The sequence below is a fragment of the Pyrus communis genome, chromosome 7 (genome assembly GCF_041283825.1).
Source record: "Pyrus communis isolate YQ-2024b chromosome 7, ASM4128382v1, whole genome shotgun sequence".
Lineage (NCBI taxonomy): Eukaryota > Viridiplantae > Streptophyta > Magnoliopsida > Rosales > Rosaceae > Pyrus > Pyrus communis.
Window position 1 is genome coordinate 17,995,151 of NC_142571.1, and position 27,906 is coordinate 18,023,056.

General features: G+C 38.2%; 3 protein-coding genes across 4 annotated transcripts; all 3 read left to right on the forward strand.

The window, feature by feature from the left end:
- Positions 1–907: 907 nt before the first annotated feature.
- LOC137735017 (putative serine/threonine-protein kinase At1g01540) lies at positions 908–4,132 on the forward strand. The gene is made up of 7 exons (XM_068474369.2): positions 908–1,650; positions 2,520–2,624; positions 2,709–2,831; positions 2,943–3,113; positions 3,218–3,347; positions 3,443–3,652; positions 3,741–4,132. Exons 1-7 carry the CDS (start codon positions 1,097–1,099, stop codon positions 3,768–3,770), a joined length of 1,323 nt encoding a protein of 440 aa, XP_068330470.2. The 5' UTR covers positions 908–1,096; the 3' UTR covers positions 3,771–4,132.
- A 15,603-nt stretch (positions 4,133–19,735) lies between these two features.
- On the forward strand, positions 19,736–22,517 carry LOC137734164 (protein BPS1, chloroplastic). Of its 2 annotated transcripts, none has more exons than XM_068473475.2 (2): positions 19,736–19,873; positions 21,233–22,517. In XM_068473475.2, the coding sequence occupies exon 2, from the start codon at positions 21,246–21,248 to the stop codon at positions 22,302–22,304; it is 1,059 nt and encodes a 352-aa protein (XP_068329576.1). In that variant the 5' UTR covers positions 19,736–19,873; positions 21,233–21,245; the 3' UTR covers positions 22,305–22,517. The 2 variants fall into 2 exon arrangements, with proteins under 2 accessions (XP_068329576.1, XP_068329575.1); XM_068473474.2 differs by having other exon boundaries at positions 19,804–20,120.
- Positions 22,518–24,085: 1,568 nt separating this feature from the next.
- On the forward strand, positions 24,086–24,613 carry LOC148695807 (uncharacterized). Its single transcript, XM_088697401.1, has one exon. The coding sequence runs from the start codon at positions 24,086–24,088 to the stop codon at positions 24,611–24,613; it is 528 nt and encodes a 175-aa protein (XP_088553527.1).
- The last annotated feature ends 3,293 nt before the right edge of the window (positions 24,614–27,906 follow it).

Below are 27,906 nucleotides of genomic sequence, written 5' to 3' on the forward strand. Positions count from 1 at the left end.
TTTTTTTAACAACATGATATTATCTACACTAAAGTCATCTCTAATAGATCAAGCCATAGGGCTATGGCCTATGCTATAGCCCGAACTGAGAAAAAAACTATCTCCAATGAAAGGCTAGGCCAAAGGAGAAAGGGACCCACTGGCCCAAAGAGAAGCATGATGACCAAAAACGACTCAGTCCCAACCATCGGTTCAACTCGCCCGTTCGATGACATTAGTTATCTGGGCTACGACCCCAGACTCCCCTCCCAATGCTTCGACTCATTCGTCGACTCCCACCGACTAGGGCTTTGATAGAGGTTTTGGCGGTTTCGATGATTCGATTTTGCCGCCTCCATCAAAGATGTTACCTGAAGAAGGCTTCGCTCCCAGAGAATGGAGGAGGTAGGGTTTTGAATTTCGATTGTTTGTGATTGAACCAATAGTTCTGTATAGCAATTAAATTTTGACTCTTTTGTGCAATTCAGTTGAAAGTTCTTGGTATTAATTTGGTTCGATCTTTCTGTTGCTCCCACAATTGCATGCCTAGTGAGCAGTGATTATATTTCTGATAACAACTTCATCTAAGTTTGAACAAATGGCAACAAGCCTTGATAAAGATAAGAAATATGGAGAGTTACTAGCTTTAGTGAGACGTATCATTCGAAATCATATTCCGAAAAATTATTGGGATTATATAAAGATAATAAATCCGGATACTTATTTATTTAGCGACAAGTGACACTCAAAATATTTCTGAAAATTTTATTTTAATATGGTAGTTAAATTTAATTAACCAATAACATAAGACCTCTGATAAACATTAGTTTACAAATTTGATTTAAAATTTTGATTTCCCCAACATTATTCTTTAAAAAAAAAACCACCCACCAAAAAATAATAAAATAGATAAAAAGAAAAAAATAATGACACAGAGACGGATCATTTTGTTCATATTCATATTTATACAAACCTCGTAACATCTCGAGCTTTCTAAACTCTGAAAATACTCTGCATCGATTCTCCGATCGCCGGAAAATCAAACTCCGGAGACCCAATGCGACGGAACCGACAATCCAAGCAGCGAACTGTCTGAGCCATTCTCTTAGTATTCGCAATGTCGTTGTACGACGCGGCGTTTGTGAACTCGCAGCTCTCGAAACCGACATCAATCTTTGGACTCCGTCTCTGGGTCGTCATTGGAATCCTTGTCGGTTCTCTGATAGTCCTGATCCTTTTCCTCCTCTCCCTCTGCCTCACCTCTCGTCATCGCTCCCGGGCCCACAAGGCCAAGGCCAAGCCCGCCGCCGCCGACTTGCCCCCTACTCCAGTCAAATCGAAGGAAATCCAGGAAATCGTCAACGACCTCCACGTCGAGATCGGGAAGCCGGAGCACCGGGTGGTGGTGTATTCGGACCGGGCGTCGAGCGGGGAGAGCAGGGGGACATTAAATAGCGGGTGCGAGACGGCGTCGTTTGGGAGCGGGAATGTAGTGGGGCCGGAGGTGTCGCATCTGGGTTGGGGGAGATGGTACACTCTGAGGGAGCTGGAGGCGGCGACGAATGGGTTGTGTGAGGAGAATGTGATTGGGGAAGGAGGGTATGGGATTGTTTACAGTGGGATTCTCAGTGACGGGACTAAACTTGCTGTCAAGAACTTGTTGAATAACAGGTACTTAGTTTTTATTTATTTGTTACAATTTTCTTCGAAGATTGAAACTTTTATTTATTTATTTATTTTTTTTTGTGAATTTTGTTATTTCTGGATTGATTTGGATATGGGTTGGTGGGGTTTTTCTGATTAGACAATATTTGATGATGAATTTTGGATGTTAGATGATGAATTTTTGATGTTTTTATTGTAATATTTGACATTAGATTGATTATTTTCAGTTGAATTATGCTTGGTTGCTGAAAAATAGAAGTTTTTTTTTGGCGTTGGGATATGTCTCATAATTGTGATACAATTTTTACAATGATAGAGAGATGGGTTAGGTGTAACAGTATCAAGTTTTTCTGGTCTGAGTAACTGTAAGAAGTTGACTTCAAGGATTTTTTTCTTCCTCTGTGTGTATATATACACATACATATATGTACTATATATTTTAGTTCTGTTTCTGCATTTTCTCGGCAACCAAACAGGGTACTTCTGTGTGTCGGCGTTTCACTGTTCGGTTATCTATTATTACTGAGTCCCTTTTTTCCAGTTATTCTTGTCTTGCGTTTGTTAGAATTGTGCTGTAAAGTTGCATACTTGCTGAAAAAGAAACCAACCCATCTTCTTTTTAAGTTTCTTGTGCTTAGTCAAGCTTGAATTGATGAAGATGTCATCAGAATCAGTTCCTCACTTTACTCTCTCTTCACACAGCACAATTTGACTTATCTCAAATGTCTTTTCGTTGTCACTGTTCGTACTTTAGTGTGTATGGCTGCATTGCCAACGATTAACTGATTGGTACTTTGTGCCTTGCCTTTTGGATATCCCAATATCCTTTATGCATGTGAGTTACGCATTTGCTTATGATACTGGCTGATCTTCAGGGGTCAAGCAGAGAAGGAATTTAAAGTGGAGGTGGAAGCAATTGGGCGTGTGAGACACAAAAATCTTGTAAGATTACTTGGATACTGTGTTGAGGGTGCATACAGGTACTGATGTTTTACTTATAATTTGAGTTTGAGGTTCTTGTTGTGTGTTTAGAGATGTTATATAAGTTCTGGTTTCTTTCGTAGGATGCTTGTGTATGAGTACGTTGACAATGGCAATCTGGATCAGTGGCTTCATGGGGATGTTGGTGAAGTCAGCCCACTAACATGGGATATCCGTATGAATATTATACTGGGAACAGCAAAAGGGTATTCGGATTAAATTAGTTGTGCTCGACTATTCTTTTACTTTCTCAAAAAGAATAAGATAGATTCATATTGATGTATGTAAGTGACCTTTGGGTTTCCCTCATTGTGCAGGTTGGCCTATCTTCATGAGGGTCTTGAACCAAAGGTTGTTCATCGAGATGTGAAATCTAGCAACATACTAATGGATCGCCAGTGGAACCCCAAAGTATCTGATTTTGGGCTTGCTAAGCTCCTGTGCTCTGAGAACAGTTATGTGACAACTCGAGTGATGGGAACATTTGGGTTAGTTCTCATTTTCATTTAATATTTTATTTACAAATTTATCTTATCATATGCATAGAGTCATATGTGCTTGAAAATTAATCTTATATTTGGTGGTTCTTTAGTTATGTTGCACCGGAATATGCTTGCACGGGAATGCTGAATGAGAAGAGTGATGTTTATAGCTTTGGAATACTTATTATGGAGCTTATATCCGGGAGAAGCCCCGTTGATCATAGTCGACCACAAGGAGAGGTTAGGTTTTGACCCTTCCCCCCCACAACCCCCCTCATGTATCAAGTTTTCTTCCCCTGCTACTAACTGTAATTGAATTTAATGAATATTATCAGGTGAATCTAGTTGAATGGTTAAAAACCATGGTTGGGAAACGAAAAGCAGAGGATGTGGTTGATCCCAAGCTGCAAGAGATGCCTGCTTCAAAAGCACTTAAACGTGCTCTGTTGGTTGCTCTTCGATGTGTTGATCCTGATGCCACAAAAAGGCCAAAAATGGGACATGTGATCCACATGCTCGAGGCTGATGACTTGCTATTCCGTGATGTATGTACAATTGAAAACTAATCTCATGATTCTTGATCGCTGTCTGTTCTTAATATAAAACTCCTTATCCAATGTCATTGACATGCAGGAACGCCAACCTGGTAGAGATACGTCCTGATCAGACCCTGATTCTCAACAGGTCAATCACGTTGTTGTGAAGATAAATGATAAACACTTGAACGAAAGGATTTCTGATACTAGCGAAGGTTATACTGGTAGGAACCATCACCAACCTATAAGGTGGAGATAATGCCCCGAGAGGATTGCGTGACTAACATCTTTATCTCCAGGTTTCTGAATCTCATATTTCTTCTACCCTGATTTTTGTTGTATGTTCACTAATTTAAATCCTTTTCCTCCTTAATTGCATATTTTTTAGGATGTGCACCGAATTCGGATGCACTTGTACAATTCAAACAATTTGTTCTTCATTCTCATAGGAAATATAATTCATTACTGTTGCTTTGCTTGTAAAAACAAGATATATCATTAGTGTTGCATCAAAAAATATATAATTATATATAAGTGTATGTATGTATGTATGTATTCTTTCTCAGTTTAGGCATTGATAAAGTTACTTATGTGCATTCCCTTTCAATTTGATTGTCCACACTCCAGTTGCGTTAAGGAATGAATTGTTTAATACTTGTATTGTTCATGTTGGCTTCCAACTTCCTGTCACCATCAATGCCAGCCTCAATGTTAGATGGTGATGAGCTGTAGACCCCTTAACGAGGACGCACAAATAAAAATGGTTGTAAACTTTCAATTTGAGTGACACGAAGTCGACAATAAATTGTATATGCAAGGGTTTGTTCCCTTTCATTGATGTCTTAGTGTTTCTCAGATCATTTTTAATTAAACGTTTTGTACAATTTCACGTTTGTGTATACTCCCTAAATTAACATGATGTTTAGGTCTACTTTTATAGAAATCACTTTTGGTCATAAGCGATTTTATTAGAAAGTGCTCTTATTAAATGTTGAAATTTTTATTGAAAATCCAAGTACTTTTTTAAAAAGCATGTAGCAAGTTATCCAGAAAACACTTCTAGGACCCTTTGGCTTTTTGCTTCACCAATGCAATCGGCTGATTTGTTTTTCTTCTGGTGTTTATATTATGTTAATTGTTTATTTATAGCATATTGAGTGAAGCGTTTTTCTTCTAGTGTTTATATTTTTGACCTTTTCAATGCATTTGTTTGCGTAGCGTAAAGGTTGAAATGTTTGACTTGGGCATGAAATTTAATCAAAAAAGTAATGTGCAGCTGGGGCCAATATTCCCAAATAATTGCCTACAATTCTCAAACTTAGTGTGAGATTTACTTTTAACACTTATTAGTAAGCAATGAGTCTTAACAATTGCCGACTCATTTATGCTTCATGTAGAAGCACCCAATCACTTTTCTCTAACTAACAATGAAAATGACAAATGTTGGCAGTGATTAACTTTGCAAGTTGTGACCCATATTCCTAAATAATTCAACTTGTAGGTTCCACTAGGGGTGATTCGGTATTAGATCCCAAATTAAAAATAGAATCTCGAATTCCAAACTAAAAATTTTCATGACGGAAATTTAAAGATCAATTCTAAATCGAAATTTTGGTATTCCTAATCTTCAGGATTCTTAAAATATTTTCAGCATTTTGGGATGGATCGGAATTGCGTTTTGGCTTTTGGGCTTTTGGTGATTCAAGATTCTTGAACCATTGAATGTGTAATCCCGATTTCCATATCGAATGGTTCGAAATCGATTCGGTATGGATCCCAAAAAATTCGGTACTTTCGGTTTGAGAATTTTTCGGTATAGGATTGGAATTTTTTTAGTTTGGTTTGGAATTTTCAAGAAAATTTTCCAAGCCTAAGCACCATTAACATTAGGAAAATTTTATTTAAGCCCATTTAACCTGTCTTTACACCCAACTTACTCTTTGCACCCATATTATTTTTAATTCAATTATCAATATCTCTTTAAACCCAAAATTTACTACCTAAAGTGTAACGATCCGTCCCCAATTATTATGATTTTTATAATTTTAAAAAGTGAATTTACGAAAATGCCCTTCGAGACAAAGTGTTGACTTTTGTTGACCATCGTGTCATGTCACGTAAGGTTCATTTTCTTGGTGTATTCCGTAGTACTCATCGATATGGATGCGTGGGCGTAAACAGATCATGATTTGGAGTTATAATGAATGAGATATTAACGTTTAAAGTTAGGGGCATTTTAGTAAATTAGTTATTTTCTGGAATGCTCCAGATTTTTGGAGCAAAATTTGGTGGAGCCACATGTGTGGCCCAGATTAAAAGAAAGAAAGATGGTCAGTGGAGATGGTGGATAAAGGAGCGAAATGAGGGAGAAACCAGACCAATGGGGAAGGGAGAAAAAGAGGAGGAACCTGTGGGAAAAGAGGAAAGGAGGAAAAAGGAGAAAATGGGAGAAGGTGAGGAACCAGCTAGGTTCCCTATTGACCCGCAACCTGACCGGGTTCGGCCATCTTTTCCGACAGTTTCCATCAGTTTTTCTGTCAAATCGTTGCCACCAACCACCTAAGAAACCTTCCATGACCTCCCATGTTCCATTTCTAATCAAGTTTCACTAGATTTAGCCTTGATTTCAAGAAGAATGGAACTCGTGGGTTCCGGGGGTGCACTGTGAAAATCCGATGATCGTGAAGCTAACTCCGTCAACTACCACTACCAATGGACTCCCCTCAATCCCAGGAGCAAGGCCCAAGCCTTGGAGGAGGTGTCAGAGTTTGTTTGGAAACAAATCAACAACTACCCAATTTTAAGGGTTTCCAGCGAGTTTGGATGAAATTGAGACATTTCCCAGCCAAATTAGCCTTAATCATAGGTATGAAAGTTACTCTATTCACTGAGATCTTTATTTCTGTGAAGTTTGAGAATTTTTAGAAATAGTTGAATTTTCCGACGAGTCGAGACGGTCGATTAGCACTAGCTACGGTGCGTGGGCCAAGATGTCCCCTAACCTTCCTAGGCTAAATTTGAATACCCTAATTCCATTGGTGAAGTCCGATTGGCGAATTTCCGTTGTTTGAACTTAGTTCCATTAAGGTCCGCCACTTGATTATCGACGAATCCGACGTATGGATCTTCCCGAATAGGATATGTAAGTTATATGTTCTATTGATAAGAATTCTAAGACATGATTTGATAATTGTTCTAGGCGGCGATCGTTCGTGACGCCTTGATGTTTATGCTAGAGAGTTGTAGCTCGGACTCCAGGTGAGTGGGCTTTTGGTTTTCTATATATACGTATATATGTTTTCCATTTTCCCATAAATGGATTTATGTTTTTAAATGTCATGTCAATTGTATTACATTTTAGTATATGCATTAGTATAGATATGCATATGATTGCATGACGCTGTGGACGCCCTGGTAAGCTTCAGGTGAGTGCATATTGATGATAGTGATTGCAATGTGTATGGTTATGGTTAGATGCATTTAGTGCTCATTATCTTGCACCCCGGTGTTAGTGTTCTGCCTAAGGCTAGGGCCAACCTTCACATGATCGTTCAACTCCCGTACTACACGCTCACCTTGGATCCAAGGTAGGTGCTAGCTTGTTGTACAGACCACATTAGGTGGTTCCGACTCATAGGTGACTTGGGATACTTCGCACAGCCTTCACGTGATTGTAGCACTTGAGCATATCTATTTACACCCAGTCTGTCGTACATACCACATTAGGTGGTTCTAACTCATGTGCAAGAATTGGTTAATAAGCCATAGGTTTAGCCGTACGGGTCATGTTAGGTGACTCCGACTGACATATCATTTTACATTGATTTATTTCACCTGGCTTACTTATTTCATTGCTAAGATACTTGATATATGGCATATACTCGGTTTTCACTACTCTTGAGCATGATTTCTATATACATATGTATTATTATTTTTTGGAAAATTATACGGGTTTTACGGCGAGGGGTTATAATGTTTTCAAAGGGTTTTATTAAAAACTTTGTTTTCAGGCCCACTCACCCTTGTTTTTGCGCCCCTCCAAGTTTTAGCTGCTGAAAGTCCATATCGATGAGGATTCTTGGCAAATCTCAGTATAGGTGGCTCTACCTCTAAGGGTATGATCCTTACCCACACTACTGTACTTTACTTATGCTTTGACGTCGCGTGTGAAATGGGTTCATCCCCGCTCACAACGCACTTTTGTCTTTAGGTACTTTTAGGTTTAAATTTGTTCACATTTTCCACATCACTACACTTTATAGCTTCGTCACCCTCCAGGTATCGGCCAGCACAGCTCGATTCGAAGTCCTAATGGACATTCCAGGTCGGGGTGTGTCATAAACTACCATCACAAACCCAATTCAACATGTAAATTTAACTTTTACACCCATATGAAAAATAAAAAACCAAAAAATCAAGGCATTCTCTTCTTTAACGTTATCTCCTTCCAACAGTTACTTTTGATGGAGTCTCCATCACCCTCAACAGCGTTGCTCTCTTAAGTTAGTTCGTATTTGTCAAGACTTGATAGTATTGGTCAATTTTCGCATTAGATTTGTTGAAAGGAGTCCTTGAATTGCTACTTACTCATTCGTTTCATTGCAAGACCCAGTTTCTAATATAATTAATTGCAGCACAATGCATGTTCTTATTTGACATATCCTAGGTAGAATTTAAAGACTTAAGTTGTTAAAGATGTTTTTCAAATTAGGCTCTCACGTGCATCATATGTGTTGCATACAAGTTTATGTTTCCATGTTTTCAATTTGAGATTGCATTAAACTTTATTAAGATTTTTATCTATTTCTTCCCTCAAATTTGTCCAACTTTTAAGGGATTGAATATAATGGGTCTGCATGCACGCCATACCCTCCACTTTTCCTCTGTTTAGAAAAGGAAGAGAAAACTCTTCCCTTTCCCGTCCACTCTATGCATTCCCATTTTAACCGGGCATAGGAGAAGGGGCAGTTGGCATAGTATAGATTGTCAATAGTTCAAAATTACTATCCATTCGTACAAAAGGGCTTGTTTTTCACTATAAGAGTGTCTTATGATTTTTGTCATAACAAAATGTAGGAGAATGATACATGATGGTGATGGTTTTTTTTTTTTTTTTTTTTTTTTTTTTTGTTTTCCTGAACCAAGGATACAATACCAAGGCACAGAGGCCATCCAAGAACAAAGAAAGCCGCAAAGGCTAACGCAGCAAAGGAACTAATGACAGAGCAAAGGCACAGGATTACAATAGACGCTGCCACAGCTAGCGAACATGTCATCCCCAAAAAACAAGAGCTGAAGCTAGCTACTCGGAGGGCAAGGCAAACCATCCTTATTTAAAATTCTAACAAGAGAAGATGGGGGCCTGTAAGTCCAAACAGAGATACACATCTCTGGAGTGAAGTTCTTTGCAACGAAGTCCACCACATAGTTTGCTAATCTTAGAATCCAAGACCAGAAGCAAGCTTGGAAAGCCTTCCCAACCAACCAAATACGATCTCGGATTGGGAAGAGTTCCCAAGTGCAACTCAAAGAACAATCCTACAAACACGAAGTAACCAGTTTTGAATCCGATTTAATCACCACCCGGGGGAAATTCAGACTCTTCGCTAGAAGACACTCCTCCAAAACTGCAAAGGACTCCGCCATTGCAGCAGAAGAAGCCAGGACCTCCATCCTTCTAACCTCCAAACAGCTACAACTCGAGTCACGGATCACTAAGCCAACCCATGCCAAAGAAGCACCATGCTTCCAACTCGCATCCACATTAATCTTCAACACAGAAGGAGGAGGAGGAGACCACAAAACCTTACACAAATGGTTGTTCCTAAGCGAATGAGCAAAGCCATAGATCTTGGAGTTAGCATCAGCAAAGGCCTCCCAATCACTGGACAGATTAAAAATAATGTGAGATGGAGAAGGGGATCGCCCGTTGAACACCGCGTCGCATATGGCTTTCCAAATAAACCAATAGGAGAAAGCCACCTGAGACTAAAACCTTGACTTAAACTCGAATGACCCCAGTTGCAACGAAAATAGGTGAGAGAGCCAGTCATCAAATGAGGAAATAGAGGCGCTAATAATACGAATGCAGAGAAGACCACCAAACCACACAAGCTGCATCTACGAGCATAGGAGCAGCGTGTGCTCAATAGATTCTGAATGAAGAAGACAAATAGGACAACATGGGTTTTCAGCACTGCTTCTCCTAAACAGGTTTTCCCGAGTAGCAATGGCACCCCTAACGCAACGCCACAAAAATAATTTCACTTTTGGAGGGACCTGAAGCTTCCAAATACCAGCCCATACCTAAGGAAGAACAAAACGAGAGGTCGATGGATGATTAAGCTTCCTAGCAGGATTAGAATTGTGCAGCCACCAATACCCCTGATTTAACCGAGTAAGCGTCAGTCTTAAAAGCAGGCCAAATGAGGCAATCAGGGGATGAATCCCCAATATGAATCCTGGAGATAGCAGCCCCAGCAGCCTCAAAAAATAAATCCCCAATCTCATCCTCGTTCCACGTCCTACGCTCCGTGTCAATGATGGAGGCCACCACCCGTGTCCTGTCAATCTCACCTTCATCCCTAGTAATCAGACGACCGTTGAGGATGCCAGGAACCATATTATCCTCCCACAGATTAATGGAATTCTTATTCAAAACCTGCCATCTAGAACCACTTATGATCAGGTCCCGACCCTCCAGCAGGCTAGACCAAACCCACGACTCACGCCCACCCCCACTTTGCCGTAAAAAACAAGTCCTAGGGAAATATTTATCCATCAGAAGTTTAACCCAAAGTGACTCAGGCTCATGGAGAAGACACCAACACTATTTGGCGAAAATGGCAAAGTTAAAATCTTTCAAGTTTCAGAAATTAACCCTTCATCCCCCTTGGTACGCCCCAAGTCATCCTACCTCAACCAGTGAATGCCTCGATCCTTGTTTTTATTTCACCACCATAACTTAGCAAGGGCTGCGTCAATCTCCCTGAAAAGACGATCGGGCAATCGGAATACGTTCATAGGATATGTAGGAACAACCAGGGCAACCGCCTTTATAAGGACTTCTTTACCTGCCAGAGAGAGGAATTGTTGCTTCCACCCTAAAACTTTTGCCAAAACCCGCTCCTTGATTAAAGCAAGCGCATCATGTTTTGATCTCCCTCACATTGTGGGAACACCCAAGCACGTCCCCGGATCCTCCACAACTGGCATTTCAAGGATGTCACTGAGCACATGGGCCAAATTAACAGAAGTGTTGACGTTAAAGTAGATCGTTGATTTCTAAAGGCTTACCTGCTGACCAGAAGCCTTACAGTATGCTTTCAATAAACTCAACAAGTTCCTGCAATTATCAAGAGTAACTTTCAGGAACACAAGCGTGTCATCAGCGAAAAGAAGATGGGTTAGCCGAGGACCATTCGCACTGATCTAAATACCATCCAGGAATTGAATATCAGTAGCCCTCTTGAGAAAACAAGAGATAACTTCACTGAAAATCAAAATTAAATATGGGGATAGGGGGTCCCCCTGACGCATTCCCATTGACGGCTTGAAACTTTTTCCAGGCTGCCCATTAAGAAGCATAGAGAACTGGACAAAAGAAACACAGCGTATCATAATATTCACCCAAGCATCACACAAACCCATTTTCCTCATCACGGCTTCCAAAAGATCCCATTCAACTCAGTCATAAGCTTTGTTTATGTCAAGTTTGATTCCCAGCTCAAAACGATGTTTAGCTTTTCAGAACTTTAGGAAGTGGAAGACCTCATGGGCCAAAATAATATTATCCTAGATTTGGCGACCATGGACGAAGGCATTTTGACTAGGGGAAATTAGCTCCGACAAAAAAGTTTCAACCGATTGGCAAGGATTTTATATAAAACCTTGTAAGAGTAATTGCAAAGGCTTGTTGGTCTGAATTGATTCACGTTTTCCGGGTGCGGGACCTTGGGAATTAAAACAATATGCGTCGAATTTATCAAGTTTGGGCAAGCTCCCCCACTAAGGCATTCAGCAGTTATCCCCATCACATCTGGAGAAATAATATCCTAGAAATTTTGAAAAAAGACCCCCTAGAACCCATCCAGACTAGGTGCCTTCATCCCTCCCATCTGGGCTAAAGCTTCCTTGATCTCCCCCTCATCCACCAGCTTCCCTAAAGCAATATTCATCTCAGCAGTAACAATTGGGTCAACACAGTCTAGAATGTCCCCTCAGTATCGACTTCCCTCCATTGAGAACAACCACAAGAAGTAGTCGTCAATTACACGATGGATACCCGAGAGATCATCCGTCAAATTCCCACTTGCATTTTGGAGCCTACAATATGGTTTGACCGCCAGTGTTTAACCGTAGATTGGTCGAAAAAAGTGGTGTTTGCATCACCCGCTTGAAGCCAACGAATGCAAGGCCTCTAAAGCCAAAATTATCCCTCCTGCTCCTCAAGTTTTTTGATCTTCTTAGTGGTCTCCTTAATCTCATCCATACTTACCCCCCCCCCAATTCACTTGCAGCCTTCCCAGATGTTCAGAGAAAGAAGCAATCTCATTCTTCCGGCCTCTGAAAAAGGCAGTGCTCTACCTTTTAAGGTTTCGTTTAGTTGCTTGGATTTTCCAATGTCATTTTTTCATCCACAAACCCTTAACATCCATGTTCCAGGTTCTTTCAATAGTTTCTTTGCACCCCGGCTCCTTACACTAGAGGCGCGGGCCGTACCGTGGGTAACAGTAGTGCAAGGCCATCGGGCTTGCCAAGCACCATTCACCAAACCCCTATCCAGACGCTCTTGAACCAGGGAATTGTTACAGGTTCCACGAAAAATGAACTTCAGATCGGTAAATCCTAAATCAATCAGCATCATGGTGTCCATGAAATCTTGTAGATACCGAGGTCTAGAAAACGTTCCTAGAGACCTACCCTCTTTCTCGAAATTCCATAGAATTTCATTCAAGTCCCCTCCACAAAACCAAGGCCTTCCCACCGGTTCCAATTCCTGAGAGATTCATCTCCAAAAATCCCTTTTCTCAGCCCTATATAGGTTACCATAGACCCATGACGTTACGAACCAATCTGACTCACCCCTAACCCTCAACTTGGAATGGACCAGGTTCTTTGACAAGCTGAGAATGTTGACTTCTATCATTCCATTCCACCATAGACTAAGCCTCTCGCAGCACCTATAGGGGGAACATCAAAACCATCCTGATAACCTATCTGCATGCGCACACCTTCAATCTTGTGATTTTTCATTTTATTTTCTGAGAGAAAAACCACATAGGGTCTATATTGCCTGATCAGCCCATGCAGGGCTTGAACCACCGTGTCCGACCCAAGACCACGACAATTCCACATAAGAAAAATCATAGAGATCTTGCGGCTGTTTCGAACCAACCGCCACTGATGAGTATATTTTATATTATATATTTTACCCTATTCTTAGTATATTTTGGTTAATAATTTGGAAGAATTTTGATACTTTGAATTATATTTCCAATATAGGATTTTCGACTTCCTCTAGAGAAAAACATGGTCAAATGGACGAATTTTGGAGTAATTCCAATTGGAGGACGTTCGTGAGTCACTTAGCTTAATCATGTCAAAATATCAGATTTTTCTACCAAGCGAATATTTTCTGGTAATAAAATAAAGGAGCAATGTGCAGTGCTGAAATAGTGACGTTTCGGGCTTGAATTGCATTTTTGGAGCCCAAGATGACCTCGGATGGATTTATGGCCTTCTGGAGATGTGTTCAGAATGTTCTTATCTTTAAAACAAGCTATCTTGGGCCGGATTTGGAGGATATTTGAGGCTAAAACGTGGCTGAACAGTTTCTGTGCAGTTTTTCCTAGGTTAATTAGGAATTTATTTTCTATTTTATTTTATTATTATTTAGTTTCTTAGTGGGAATAAAATACTTGAGGGTTAGGGTTTGTGTGTTAGCTTTAGGGAGATATTAAAAGGATTGGCCGTTCTTAATCTGGAGGGCTTTTCTTTTATGCAACTTTTGGGAAACAGAGAACTTGGCTAGGGTTCTTGGAGATTTTCTACTTTAAGGTGTTTTCATTCCTTTTATTCTTAATAATATGTTCTATGATTTCAATTATGAATATGCGTAACTAATTCCTTTTGCACCACATCTTAAGGGTTGCGTGGTTTTTCAAAGGGTTTTCATAAAGCATAATGAGTCTCTCATGTTCAGATTTGATCCGAACGTCCGGACGGGTTACATGTTAGATATACGTTCTATGTTGGAGGTTCCAAGTAGAATATAAATTAGGAAAACCTAACCTTCAAAGTGGCATGTATAGATCATAAGTAATTGATAAAAATACATAGGATTGCTAGGTGATGGTGAAACCCTAGTGTTTTCTTAATTTGATTTTTCCAAAACAATTTTATTTTCCTTTCATCTTTAATATTGCATATTAGTTTATTTTATTAATTAAATTCGTTTTAATTTAAGTAGATTATAAAACCAATCATCTCAACTTTCTGCTTTACAGTAATTAATTGAAATTTAGTTCGTTTCGAATTATTTAATAATCCCTGTGGAGAACGACCTTGTGAGAACCGTTTATACTACAACAACCTTGTCATTCTTGCAAGTAATATAGGAGTTTTTTAACCCGTTTGCGTGTGTGGTAAAATCTCTATCAGCCACCGCCACAGTTTGATTCCCCTACGTTAATTGCCTTTCGGTTCCAGTCGACCACATCTTAGATTGGGACCTCCAAAAGATCTTCCTCTGCTATAGGGATACCCACGTTGTGCTGACCCCCTCCTTGACAGTTGACCCTTTCAACAATCTCCTCCAACCTTTCTTCCTAACACTACCCGAACTGCAACCTTCGGCCTTCGCTTTGTTGTTATTCTGCTTTGAGTTAATCCTCAATCCCTCGGCTGCCCGCTTCATCCCCAGCTTCCCAAAGACTACAGTAAGATGGTTTTTCTCCGAACACCCTTCACCCGTTTCCTGAATTGAATGATGTGAAGTAAGAAGGCTACGAACGATAAAGCCTGTCCTCGAGATTTGAGACTCTGAAATTGGCTTGCTCAGGCCAGTCTTGGTAGTTCCAATAAGTTTAGTCACTTCCAACTCCTCATAACTGACATTCCTATTTTAGGCACTCCTGCATCCTCCCACAAATTGTTTAACTTGCCTCTGAGATTATCCATCACTAATCACTAGTTGAGGCCCAGCAGAATGAGGCAACCCCTACACTTGATGCCCAGCAATGCTACCCGCGTAGGCCATGGAAAAGCGTCAATTCGAGGACATGGCATGCCTTCTCTCCCTACTCACGCCTGCACACCTCATCTGACCTTGAAAGATCACGTCTTGTCTGGTAATGTCCGGCACTTCACGAACCATCTTCGTTCCAGTCTAATCATCATACCCTGCGTCACTATTCATATTTGGTTGATAGGAGCATTTAGTACTACCATGCCCGATTTTCCCACAATTATAATAGAAATTCTGCAGTCTTTCATATCGGAATTCCACCCATGAGTCTCGATCCTCCTTCCTAGCTAACCAACACCCAGGTAATAACGGGTTAGTCAATCATTACCCTTACCCTAGGGAACCCCCTAGCATGTGCCAAGTCTTCCACCTCCAGGACTTCCCCAATTTTTCCAGCCAAGCGCTGAGCATTCGTAAAGGAGCTGAGATACATAAGGACCTTTCTCATCTGGACCAAAAATGGGACTAGATGCATCAGAATTTCCTTCATAGCTAGGTCACAGGGCTATCTCTTCACAAAGAAGTTTTACTTCATTACAGCCAAAGGAACTTGGTCAAGAATTTTGGATGCCATGTCCTCGTCTTTAGCTATGATGATAAAAGTATTCTCTTTGACCCAGTTTATCTGAATCTCACCTAACTCCTTCGAAGCATTTCTTAATATGTTCCTAACCCCCCCCCCCCCACTTATTAAGGGGTGGTTGACTAGAGCTTTTCCCACCAATTTGACCCCTTGCTCTATATTATCCAACTCCAGAGCCCCTTCAAGTTGGACGGAGAGCTCCTCAATCTCTATTTGCACCATGTTGCGTAGCTCAATCTTTATCACAGTGAGTTATGATTCAGCTTCACAAAGTTGCCAAATAACAATGGGCAGAAAGAACTTCTTACTTATTCTCCAAATGTAATTTGATACGGACCAATTAGCCATAAATGATGCCAATATGGAAGTAGGCGTAATCGCCATAAAGACTATGTTCAGAACTTTTCTCAACCCTAACCACCTCACCCATCACAGAAGCCTGATGGAGGTTAACATTTACCCCAGGAACCAGATCACGAAATAAAAGACCAAACAAACTAAATCAACGGATGGAGATTCGCTGCTTAGAAAAGTACCAAAGATCCGTCCCTCAAAGTAAACCGAGCAACATAGCAGTTAAGTCCTTGACACTCATCAGAGAAAGGGGCTGAAAATACCTGGGAAACAGATCTGACAGATAAAAGCCAGGGGAAGAAGCAAACCACAACAACAGGACATTAAGCAACCACCCGGATTTAGATCTGAGGGATATATCCCTTTTCCTGGACAAACCATTAAGAAAACCTACAAATCTGACAGCCAGTATCCATCCACCGACCAAAGCAGAGAGTAAATGCAGGGGTAATAGGGAGTTAAGAGAGAGGGAAGACCGAAATCAAATATGGATTCACTGGAAGAAGCACTGAACACAAAAATTAATTGTAATCAGAAGACAGGACACTTACCGATGAGGGAAGAGCTCTCATAGCGGAGAGAAAAAGAAGGTTTACATGATGGTGATGGTTAGGTTTGATTATTGGGTGTGGGTTTATAATCATTTTTATTATTAGTTTTATCTTGTACTTTATGATAATTATGCAATAAGATAATAAAGTAATTTACATTTACAGTTTAAGTTGAGTGTAGAGAAATGTTACATGGGTTCAAATAAAATTTCCCTTAACATTATAATTCGAGATTCAAGTAGTTAAGAGTGTTTACCTATACAAAAATTTGTCTTAACTCATTTCTGACATGGCTTATTTTAGAGAGAGAATTATTATTAAAAACCTTGGTTATTGATAGGAGCATATTTATGTGACTTAGTTAGCTTGTTTTCTTGCATTTATGTTGTTAGTTTCTATTTATTATAGTGATATAAGTTATTTTCGTGTGTTTGTAGGTCCAATTGACTAAAGTGGTAAGAAAAGGCAATTTGGAGCAATTTGGAGCAGTTTTGGGCTTGGAATGTATAGCACATGCTTGGAGCAAGATGGATGGACGAATTTGAAGTTCAAAGGAGGCTAGGAATATGCTAAAGAGTTGAAGAAATTAATTCAAGACTTGGAAGACTAGGAATCAGCTACAAAGAAGGAAACATGAGTCAAACTATCTTATTTTGACTTAGTCAATCCTAATGTTTTCCTACTTAATTTCTAGCTGCAAGAGGATCCCTAATTATATTGGGACACTTAAATATATATGTTTTAGAAGACTTAGTCCTATTTCCTAGTCCTTGCCGCACCAATTCTCTCTTTCCCTTTCCCTTGCCGTGCAAGGCACCACCTTTCCCCTTTCCCATTCCTTGCCGCACCCTTGTTACCCTTTTCTCTCTTGGATTCTGATTTAATTACCCTTTTTCCTTGAGGATTTAGAGTCCAAATCTTTCCCAAAACATTTAATTAATGCCTTGCCCTTTCTTCCTTTATTTCACACATTTTGCCGCACCTATTAACAGAATTCACTCACATAATCATTGGGGGGATTCACCATTCATTCAACCATTCATCCTTCAACACAATTCCGCACCACCTATCCATAATACCCCATAACCCAATTTCAGCCACAACTAACCTTGTGCCGCAACTTTTCAAGGAGAAATGAGAGAAGACCCTTGTGCCGCAACTAGCCTTGCCCTTAGTGTTGTTCATGGTTAATCTGGGGCGTTGAGGTTCATGGTTTATTGGAAAAGCAACTGGAAATCGATTTGTATGCAAGTGTGTCATGTGTGGAGAAGGACCCTCTAGCTAGTCAATCACCCATAATTTCTCCCAATTTCGTGCCAAACTTGTTTAAGTCTTTAATCTACTTGTATTTACTTTAAATTCATCAAAAACCCAATCCCCTTTGCTTTATTGTGTCAAATTAGTTAGAATATGTCCAAATTTGTGTTTTTGAGTGTTTTGAGTCAAAATCAATTCAATTTTCCCCCAAAGTAAGTCCTAGTGTCTGTTTTGAGTCTTTTTTTTATTGTTTTGTGCAGTTTTGAGTTTGATTAGCTTATTTTGAGTCATATAAGTCTAGTTAAGAGTCTTAGAGTCTAGTTTTCTGTTTTTAAGTTTAGTTTTGTGTTTCTAAGTCAGTTTAGAGTAGATTAGCAATTCCTCCTAATCCCCGGCCTAGAACGATCCCTACTTATCCATACTACAATTGTCAAAAAGAAGGTTTAATTTGTGTGCTATTATATATCACACCAGTTATATCAACCTCGCAAGACTGCTACATTGTAACAACAACAACAACAAAAAATAATAAAAATCTTAAATGTATTTTGTTTTTTAATATAAGCGATAACAAAATAGATATTAACACAAATTCTCAATTGTAAGGATAATTATTTTCGACACATAAGTTTTGTCACCACCATGAGCTTCATCACCATTCTACAATTATTACCTCACGAGTGATAATAACGGACAAGTTTCTTTATATCATAAATCACAATTCAAATATGTAAAGTTTCAAACGAAAAAAACAGGGGTTATTTGATAAGAAATTTGTAAATCAAGTAACTATCTTTGCATTCGAGGTTATATGTTCTATTCCACTCCCTAGTCGTATTAGTAATACTTGTATCAACGAAAAAAAAGTCAATCTAATTTTTAGAGTACCAAATAAAAAAAAATTGTGTATTGGATTTAGACACTAGCAAATTTTCTCTTCTGGAAATGATTTCAATTTTTTTTATAGAATTTATATAAAATGATTCTTAAAATTAACCTATACCATTAAGATGATATTTGAAATTGAAAATCAATTAATATAATCCATAAAAATAGGTATCGCAAATCAATGTGGTCCTTCTGTCACAATTCTGTCAAAAATTTTGTTATGTACTGATGTGGCACATACATGGGTCCCACAAGTTTTTTTTTTATTTTTTTTTATTTTTTTTAATCACAATGAAATTGATCCACACCATGAAAATGGTTCTTGAAATCGAAAATTGATCAATGTAATCCTAAAATAGATGTATCCAATGAATGTTGTCATTTTGTCTTAATTCTCTCAAAAATTTGTTACGGCTTGGATTGGTGACGACTTTTGTGACTACATCGTCTATATTTGGGTGATCGACAGCCCCACAACCTTAATCTCGGAGAGCTTGTTGGGCGCTCTCCTGGTAATCTTAGTGACGCGGAGAATGGCAAGCTCTGCCTTGAGATAAAAAGGTGTTTTGACAACTTTTTAAATTAATTATTAAACCCATATTAGCACATAACATAATTGTGACCGAATGACCACATTAATTTGTGACACTTATTTTTTAAGGACTACCGATTTTCTAATTCAGGAACCATCTTGATCATGTGGGTTAATTTCACGGAGCAATTGTGATAAAAACTCTTACATCTTATATGACTCATTTATATGCCACATCAGCATATAACAAAATTTTTGATAGAATTGTGACGGAATGACCACATTTATTTGTAACACATATTTTCAGGAACTACCTTGATCTATTTTCAAAATCAGAGACAATTTTAATGGTGTAAATCAATTTCAAAAATCATTTATGATATAAATCCTATTTTTTATATTGAAATTCAATTTAAAAGTGAAAAATGAACAAATGCATACATGGAAGAAAACGTGCACGAAAAAATCAGGGCCCAAGCCCAAAGGCCCGTAACAAAACCCATCCTCTAACCATCAATACCGTTCATCTAGTGATCACAGCCACGTAACCGCGCCGCGTCGCACACAAAGCATAATCAAAACCGTCCATTACGTCTACGTGCAACCCCAGCAGAACAACCGAAGGTCCTCGAACCTCAACGGAAATATCACCCACGCCCACGTGTCGCCCTCTCCCCGTACATCCTCGGGTGAGCCTATTACTGTCCCTCACCTACTTGTAAACAGCAGCCTCACATTTTCAACGAAGACATCCAAATACCGAGTCGCCAAAGCTCCAATCTTTCATCGAAATTTCTCGATTTCTCCTCTGAATCGGGTACAAATCTCTCTCTCTCTCTCGTTATCTGTTTAAAATATAATTAGGCTAAATTGTTTCAAGTTTCCGTTTTTTTTTTTTTTCTTTCCCAATTTCTGTTTCGCATAGATTGACTCTAGGGTTAGGGTTTTTTTCCTTTTTTTTTTCTTTCCCAATTTCTGTTTCGCATAGATTGACTCTAGGGTTAGGGTTTTTTGTTTTCAATTTATCAAGGATCGGTGTAGATTTCTGAAGATCTAATGGTTAGGTGAGTGGGTCTATTCCTAGAAATGTTAATTTTTTTCGTATATGTTGTTTGATTATGCTTGTATTTCTGATTTGAATTTTTTTTTTTTTTAATAATCTGTTTGTGATTTGATTAGGCTAGCTTTAATTTTTGTTTAATTTTGTTTTGGAAGCTTATAATTTTGTGAGGTTGGTGTTTATATCTTTGAAGAAATTTGTGACTTGAAAGTTTAAACGTTTGGGTAGAAATTTGGGGGTTTTGTTATTAATTAGGTATGGGTAGGATTTTGAGTGTTGGTATTTGTTCGCTGCCCGTTTGGTACTGTACGAAATGGCAGAAAATAGGTAGGAAAGCATGGAAGCTATTTTTATTTTCGTTGTCATACAGTTTTTTCTTTGCTTCGTTGTATTTTGGTTCTGTCAGGTGGAATACAGAATTTCAGGTAAGGTTCAGATTAACTGTTTTTTTTTATTTTTTTTATTTTTTTATTTAAATTTAATTCCGTAAAGAGAAGCATAAGATGAAGAGGATTTGTTTTCTGGTGGTTTGGGATGAAGAGGATTTGTTTTTTGGTGGTTTGGGGGAGGGAGTCATAGCTTATTGTTTCGTATATGCTTAACTTGATTAAATTGATTATGAATGTTGCTTGAAGAGTGATAATAACTCATCACTTGAAATTGTTTGAACTGTTGAAATTGCATGGAAAAAATGAATGGGACGTACCTGTGCTTTTCGGTTTATCTGTTTGCGGCTGATTTTGTCAACTCAACTAGGCTTATGTTTTCGGTGATTACTGCTTAGTTGGTCATTTACCTAATTTTGTTATTCTACTGCCTGGAATCATGTGGAAGGTTGCATAATATGTTTGTTAGAATTCATTGTTTCTCCTGCTGTCATCTCCCAGATGACTAGAGAGGCTGATTTACAACCTGATATCTCATCATGTTTATGTCTCCCGGATAAAATGTTTGTTGAATTCACTTTTTCTTCTGCTGTCATCTCTCGGATGACTAGAGAGGCTGATATACAATGCGATATCTCATCATGTTTAAGTCTTCCTCAGTTTTGGTTTTGGATGCCTTTTGAGGTTGATTTCCTATACGATATCCGATCACATTTTCTTCTTCTTGCAGTGAATACACAACAATGAGTCGTCCACAAGAACCACACCGACCGTTCTTCCATTTCGGAAATCCCTTTAAGATGATTGCACCAAAGGGTTCCCAGCTGTCTCCAAGGCTTCTTGGACTGTTGAATACTTTTGAGGAAACATTAGCTGGGAGGCTAAGAAAGCTTAACCCAAAAGACAAGGATGATGTCCTCAGCTTGTCATGGATGAAATTAGCTATGGAGTCTCTCTGTGGAACTCATAATGACATAAAATCCCTCATAGCTGAAATCGATCTCCCTGTGAGTAACTGGGATGAGAAATGGATTGATGTGTACTTGGACATCAGTGTGAAGTTGCTCGATGTGTGCATTGCTTTTAGCTCTGAGATCTCACGTTTAAACCAGGGGCATCTTTATCTTCAATGCGTCTTGCATAATTTGGATTCAACTTCTTCGGACCAATTTATTCGGGCCCGTTCTTCACTTGATGGATGGAGGCATCATATTGGTTCAACAAACCCCCGAGTTGAGAACTGTAGCACCATTTTGGACAAGCTTGTGGAATCCCTTGACCTTCCAAAGGTTAAGAACTCGGCAAAAGGGAAACTTTTGATGCGTGCTATGTATGGAGTTAAGGTGTTGACAGTATCTGTTTGTAGTGTCTTTGCTGCTGCCTTTTCTGGTTCCGCAAAGAAGTTGTTAGAATTGAATGTTGCAGAGACATATTTGTGGGCACAAGCATTTAACGATTTACAGGGTAATGTAAATGGGGAAATTAGAAATGTATTTTCTAGTGGAAGAGTCATGGTACTGAAAGAGCTGGAAGCAGTTGATGATGTTGTTAAGGAACTGTATCCCAAGATTCAAGATGGCGTTGGCCTCACTGAAGGGAACACATTCAAGAATTCTGTTTCAGACTTGGACAGGAAGGCGCAGAAACTTTCTCAAGGGCTAGATCTTCTTACAAACGAAGTGGATGGCTTTTTCCAAATCCTTTTAGCAGGACGCGACACATTGCTTTCCAAACTAAGATCAGGTGGATCAGTCTCAGAACGGATGCTGACGCGAAATGTGGAAGGTCAGTCGGTGAGATGAATGATGATCTTAGCAAGCCAACCTCTCTTGTATATAAAGATGGTTTTAGGTATGGGGTTTTATGTTTTCTTATTTTTGTTAGTGTACGATCGTGTATGGCTTGCAATCAGTATGTTGTGAGTTATAGTAGTTATATTATTATTGTACTGGCGTGTCTAAGTGTAATGTTGTACTATGGATTGCTAATGATATATAAAAGGGTTTGGTTTGAAATTGTGGGAGTCTGCTATTTGACTGCCTGAATCATCGTCAATACCTCGGTTAATATCATTCGAGCCTTTTTTTTCATGCTTTTCCCGGAGGTCTTTTAAGTTTGAAGATGCATTTACTTTCTTTTCGCTATAGTTTATTATCAAAATTCTCTCGCTGACAGTTTTTGATGTCTAGGTTTTGCCGTGGATGATTACCAGCGGTAAGTTTCTCACTCGGTGTGACAAACATATATTTGATACATTGAATTTTTGTAGACATGACTTTGGTGTGCATTTTGCAATCAGAAGGTGTTCGTAGAATGTGTCCTTTGTATCGGGTTCTAACCACTTGCCGCTTCATCATCCTCAAACGTTTTCCATGGAAGTTCTCGGTTAATCCCAACTATCATTTAGGACTTTTAGAATGCGTTTGTTGCACCGGACTATCTTGAACTGGACTAGCTTTAGGATTTAGTTGAACTTGCTTAGAATAAATTAAACTGAACTGATTTGGTGAAACGTTTGGTGCATAATTGAGTTAAGAAGCAGGACTCTTATATTGTGTTATTTAATCCTTATCTATTAATATTTTATTATTAATTTAACCTATATCTATTAACATATGTTGTAAAAATTGTATGGCGTATGCCCACATCCCACATGTATTAGTATACCCACATGCATTTGGAAAAAAGGTGAAAAATGATAGTGATATATTTATTGTTATGTAATATTGTCAAAAGTAGTCATTATATCATTTTTGGATGTTCTCATGGGAGTAGCTCTATAAATAGAGTGATTTGTGTGCTATCAAAATATATACTGCAAAAGAAAGAATTAAAGAAATAATATCAGTATATCTCACTCTCTTTCTCTTTATTTGCCATCTTTTGTGTTATAGCTACTAAAGTTATAGTGTGATATTTTTCACCTGCTTCGCTTATGTCTTTAGTAAAGGTTATTTCTCTAACTTTTGCCTATTTATAACACGTTATCAGCATGATTCTCTAATCATTTCTCATTTCCCTTCGCCAAAAGAAAAAGAAAATGTTTCTTCCTAGGATTTTACTATTCTTCCTTTACCTGCTAGAAATACCCTTGTGAAGAACTGTTTGCACCATGCTTGCTTCTCGTTCTCAATTTAACAATTACTTATATGTTTGATTTCTTGTTTGGTGCAGTTCCTGATTACTAACCCAGTATCTATATTTAATTTTACTGTAATTTTAGGTGGTGTGATATAATCGTCGACCTTGCATATTTAAATTTGCCTACTATTTAATTTTATTACAATTTTAGGTGGTGCGGTATAATCGCACATCCTGCTCTGCATATTTGAATTTTCCTACAGTTTGAGTGGTGCAAAATAATCCACATCCTATGTTTACTTCAATGAGAATGGTGCAGTACAATCGTCATTCTCATTAATTATGTAAATCTCGAACTTGAAGTTTCGAGTGCTTATCATTTTGGCCTGAAGGTTAAAATGAAAAATTTGTAAGAACCAGAAGTTCTAACATTATATTCCTCTAGGAATACATATTATTGTAATTTCTTACACATCTCATTTTTCTTTTAGAAAAGAAAATAATGAAGTTGGCAAATCTTGATTTTGCTGCATTGGACATTGATGAGAAAAACTACCTTACCTGGGTGATTCATACCAAGATCCATCTGAAGACAGGAAATCTTGGAGAAACCATTAGGGATGAAAACAGTGCATCCTCTCAAGATTGGGTGAAAGTCATGATCTTTATTCATCGCCATATTGACGAAGGAGTAAACAGCGAGTACCTAACGGTTGAAAATCCATTAGCTTTTTGGAAGATATTGAGAAACAGATACAATCATCCGAAAATGATGATTCTTCTAAGAGTTTATTATGAGTGGACTCACTTAATGATCCAGGATTTTAAGTCAGTAGCTGAGTACAATTTTGCGATATTTAGAATTAGCTTTCAGATGAAGCTCTGTGGGAAAATCATAACTAAGGAAGATAGGCTGGAAAAGATTTTCAACATCTTTCATGTTTCCAACGTACTTTTGCAGCAGCAGTATAGAAAGCAAGGTTTTACTGAATACATACAACCAACTGATATCTGTGTTCGTAGTAGCTGAACAAAATAATGAGCTCTTGATGAAAAATCATCAACCTCGACTTTTGGATCGGCACCATTCCCAAAAGTGAATGATACTTCCCTTCAAGGGAATACCACATCCTCTCGTGGCAATAATTGCAAACGAGGACGTGACCACAAATGAGGTCGATGGAACAGGAAAGGTTAGAACCATGGTATCCAGTTTCACAATCAGGTTCTAAGGCATAATTCAGGCCCAAGCTTGAAGAATACAAATCGCCACAAAAGCAAAACTCATATGAACAATATTCCTAGAAACTCTGAAGGAGTCTGCCATAGGTGTGATGGCAATGGGCACTGGACGTGTAACTATTGTATCCCAAAACATCTGGTGGATCTATATCAAGTCTCGCTCAAGAAAAAGTGTGTTGAGATCGATTTCCTCGACTAGGCTAAACCAATGGATATATCTGATCTAGTGCTAAACTTTTCAGGGCAGTTTAACACAACTTACCTAGATGCTTTAGACTTAATTACGAAAAGAATGAATGAAGTGTACCTGTTCGATTAAATTATTTATGTTTTATGTATCTTTTATTCTAAACTTGTAGTTTAAACTCGTATTTCATTTCAATAAAAGTGGCATTTTAATTTTCCTTTTATTATGAATAAGTTGTTTTTAACTGTGATCTCCTTTACTTAGAAAGTATGGATAAAAACTATAGTTATTCTCAAAACATGAGAAACAGATATATTTGTCTTGCAGACAGCGCAATTATGTATACAATTCTTCGTGATTGAAAGTATTTCTCAAGCTTAATGCTTGCTAAAGTAAAGGTAACAACAATATCAGATCAATCGGATGTAATTGAAGGCTCAGGAAAAACTCAAATTATGTTACTAAATAAAACAATATCGTTCATACAAAATGCATTGTATGCTACTCAGGCCTGGTTTGGTACTAAGGTGATTTTGATAAAAAAAACTGGTATCAAAAAAGCTGTGAGCTGTTTTTGTGTTTGGTAAACATTCAGCTTCAGTTTTTTTTTCACAGTTTTGGGTGAAAAAAAGCAAAAAACAAGAAGCTGCAAAACTCAGCTTTCAAAAAATCGGTTTTTTTTTTCACATCTGATTTACATAAAAGTTTACCAAACACTATAATACAGTTTTTTTTTTTTTTTTCAAAAGCACTTTTACAAAAAAAAAATTACCAAACACTCTGTTACTTTATTTCACAGTTGCTTATTCTCACAATACAGCAGAAGCAACTGTTTTTTAAAGCACAGTAATACCAAACCAATCCTCAATCTACTTAAAATTTGTTGAGTTTCAAAGACATACTTTTAAATTAATACTACATTGAAACGAAAAATGCATAAAATATGGAGTATTTATGCATTACCTCCAATAATACCAAGAAGCGTATGTTGGAGAAGTTGTGTGGTTTGTCGAATGGATTATATTATACATACATAAAGATAGTTGAATCACATACTGTCATGAACTAGAAGTTCATTAGTTCAAAAGTTTACATGTTTTGACATGACCGTTTGGATCATCTAGGATCTACCATAATGCGTAAGATCATTATCAACTCTAATAGACGTCCATTATTGAGCAGACACATTTCTATCTGAAATGAGAACACTTGCAAAGCTTGTTCTCAAGTGAAGTTGGTAATTAAACCATCATAACTAAAGGTTGATGCTGAATCTCCATCATTTTTTCTAAGAATTCAAAGGAATATTTGTGGGCCTATTCAACCATTTTGTGGACCATTTCATTATTTTATGTTTTGCTTGATACATTTACCTGATGGTCACATGTTTGTCTCTTGTTTACTTGAAATGTAGCTTTTATGAGACTTCTTGTTCAGATAATTATGCTACGAGCACAGTTCTCAGATTACCCTATTAAGTCAATTCGACTTGATAACACTAGTAAATTTACATCTCAAACCTTTGATGATTACTGCATGACATTGGGTATTGATGTTGAATACCCTGTTTCTCATGTCCATACTCAAAATGGTTTAGCAGAAGCATTGATTAAGCGGCTTCAGTTAATAGCTTGCACTTTATTCATGAAAACAAAATTGTCAATTTCTACATGTGGACATGCCATTTTACATGGTACATTATTGGTTCGATTGAGACCTATATCCAACCACCAGTACTCCTCAGTACAACTCGTGTTTGGGCATCAGTCAAACATTTCATATTTACGAGTTTTTGGTTGTGCTATTTTTGTGCCTATTGCACCGCAACAATACACTAAAATGGGACCTCAATGCAGACTGGGAATTCATGTGGGTTTTGGTTCACTATCTATCATTAGATATTTGGAACCCTTGACAGATGATATATTTATAGCTCGTTTTGCGGATTGTCATTTTGATGAGATAGTCTTCCAATCATTAGGGGAGAAAAGACCGTTCCAGAAAAATGACAAGAGTTGACATGGGCTGTTCCCACCTTATTTCATTTTGATCCACGAAGCACTCAATGTGAAAATGAAGTGAAAATGATCGTTCACCTTCAAAGTATTGCTAATTAAATGCCAGATGCATTTAATGATGCTTCAAAAGTGACAAAGTCACATATTACAGCTACAAATGCACCTGTAAGAATAGATGTTCCTATTGGACAAAATAAAATAGTAGCGAATAAATTATCTGGTACACACCTGAAGCATGGTAGACCACAAGGTTCAAAAGATTCAGTTTCTCGAAAGAGAAAGACGAGGGTACAGATCCAAATGAAATCATTCAAGAAGAAAAAATGAATGATAAATCCCCAATTCATGATTCTAAAAAAGAAAATGCCCTTAATGAGACACATGTTTCTGAAGAGACAGAAGTGCATGAAAGCAAAGAAATCTCTATAAATTATGCATGTACTAGCGAATTGTGGGATCGAAATGAAATAATCATCGACAACATGTTCGCATTCTTAGTAGCCAGTAAGATCATATTAAGCAATGATATTGAGCCCTGCTCTGTTAATGAATGCAAATAGAGACAAGATTGACCTAAATGAAAAGATGCAATTCAGGCATAATTAAATTCCTTGGAAATGCGAAGTGTTTTTGGACCGATAGTTCAAACCCCGCCTGATGTAAATCCCGTGGGTTACAAATGGGTATTCACAAGAAAGCGCAATGAGAAAAACGAAATTGCAAGATATAAAGCACGACTCGTTACACAAGATTTTTCACAAAGACCTGAAATTGATTATGAGGAGATATACTCTCCTGTAATGGATGCAATTATCTTCCGTTACTTAATAAGTTTAATGGTTTCAGAAAAACTTGACATGTGACTTATGGATGTCA

Bases quoted from the DNA above. Each gene is read 5' to 3' on its own strand.
- LOC137735017 (XM_068474369.2), top strand. From the start codon at position 1,097: ATGTCGTTGTACGACGCGGCGTTTGTGAACTCGCAGCTCTCGAAACCG. The intron at 2,832-2,942 runs GTATTCGGATTA...CTCATTGTGCAG, and splicing joins ATACTGGGAACAGCAAAAGG to GTTGGCCTATCTTCATGAGG. The intron at 3,114-3,217 runs GTTAGTTCTCAT...GTGGTTCTTTAG, and splicing joins CGAGTGATGGGAACATTTGG to TTATGTTGCACCGGAATATG.
- LOC148695807 (XM_088697401.1), top strand. From the start codon at position 24,086: ATGAAGTTGGCAAATCTTGATTTTGCTGCATTGGACATTGATGAGAAA.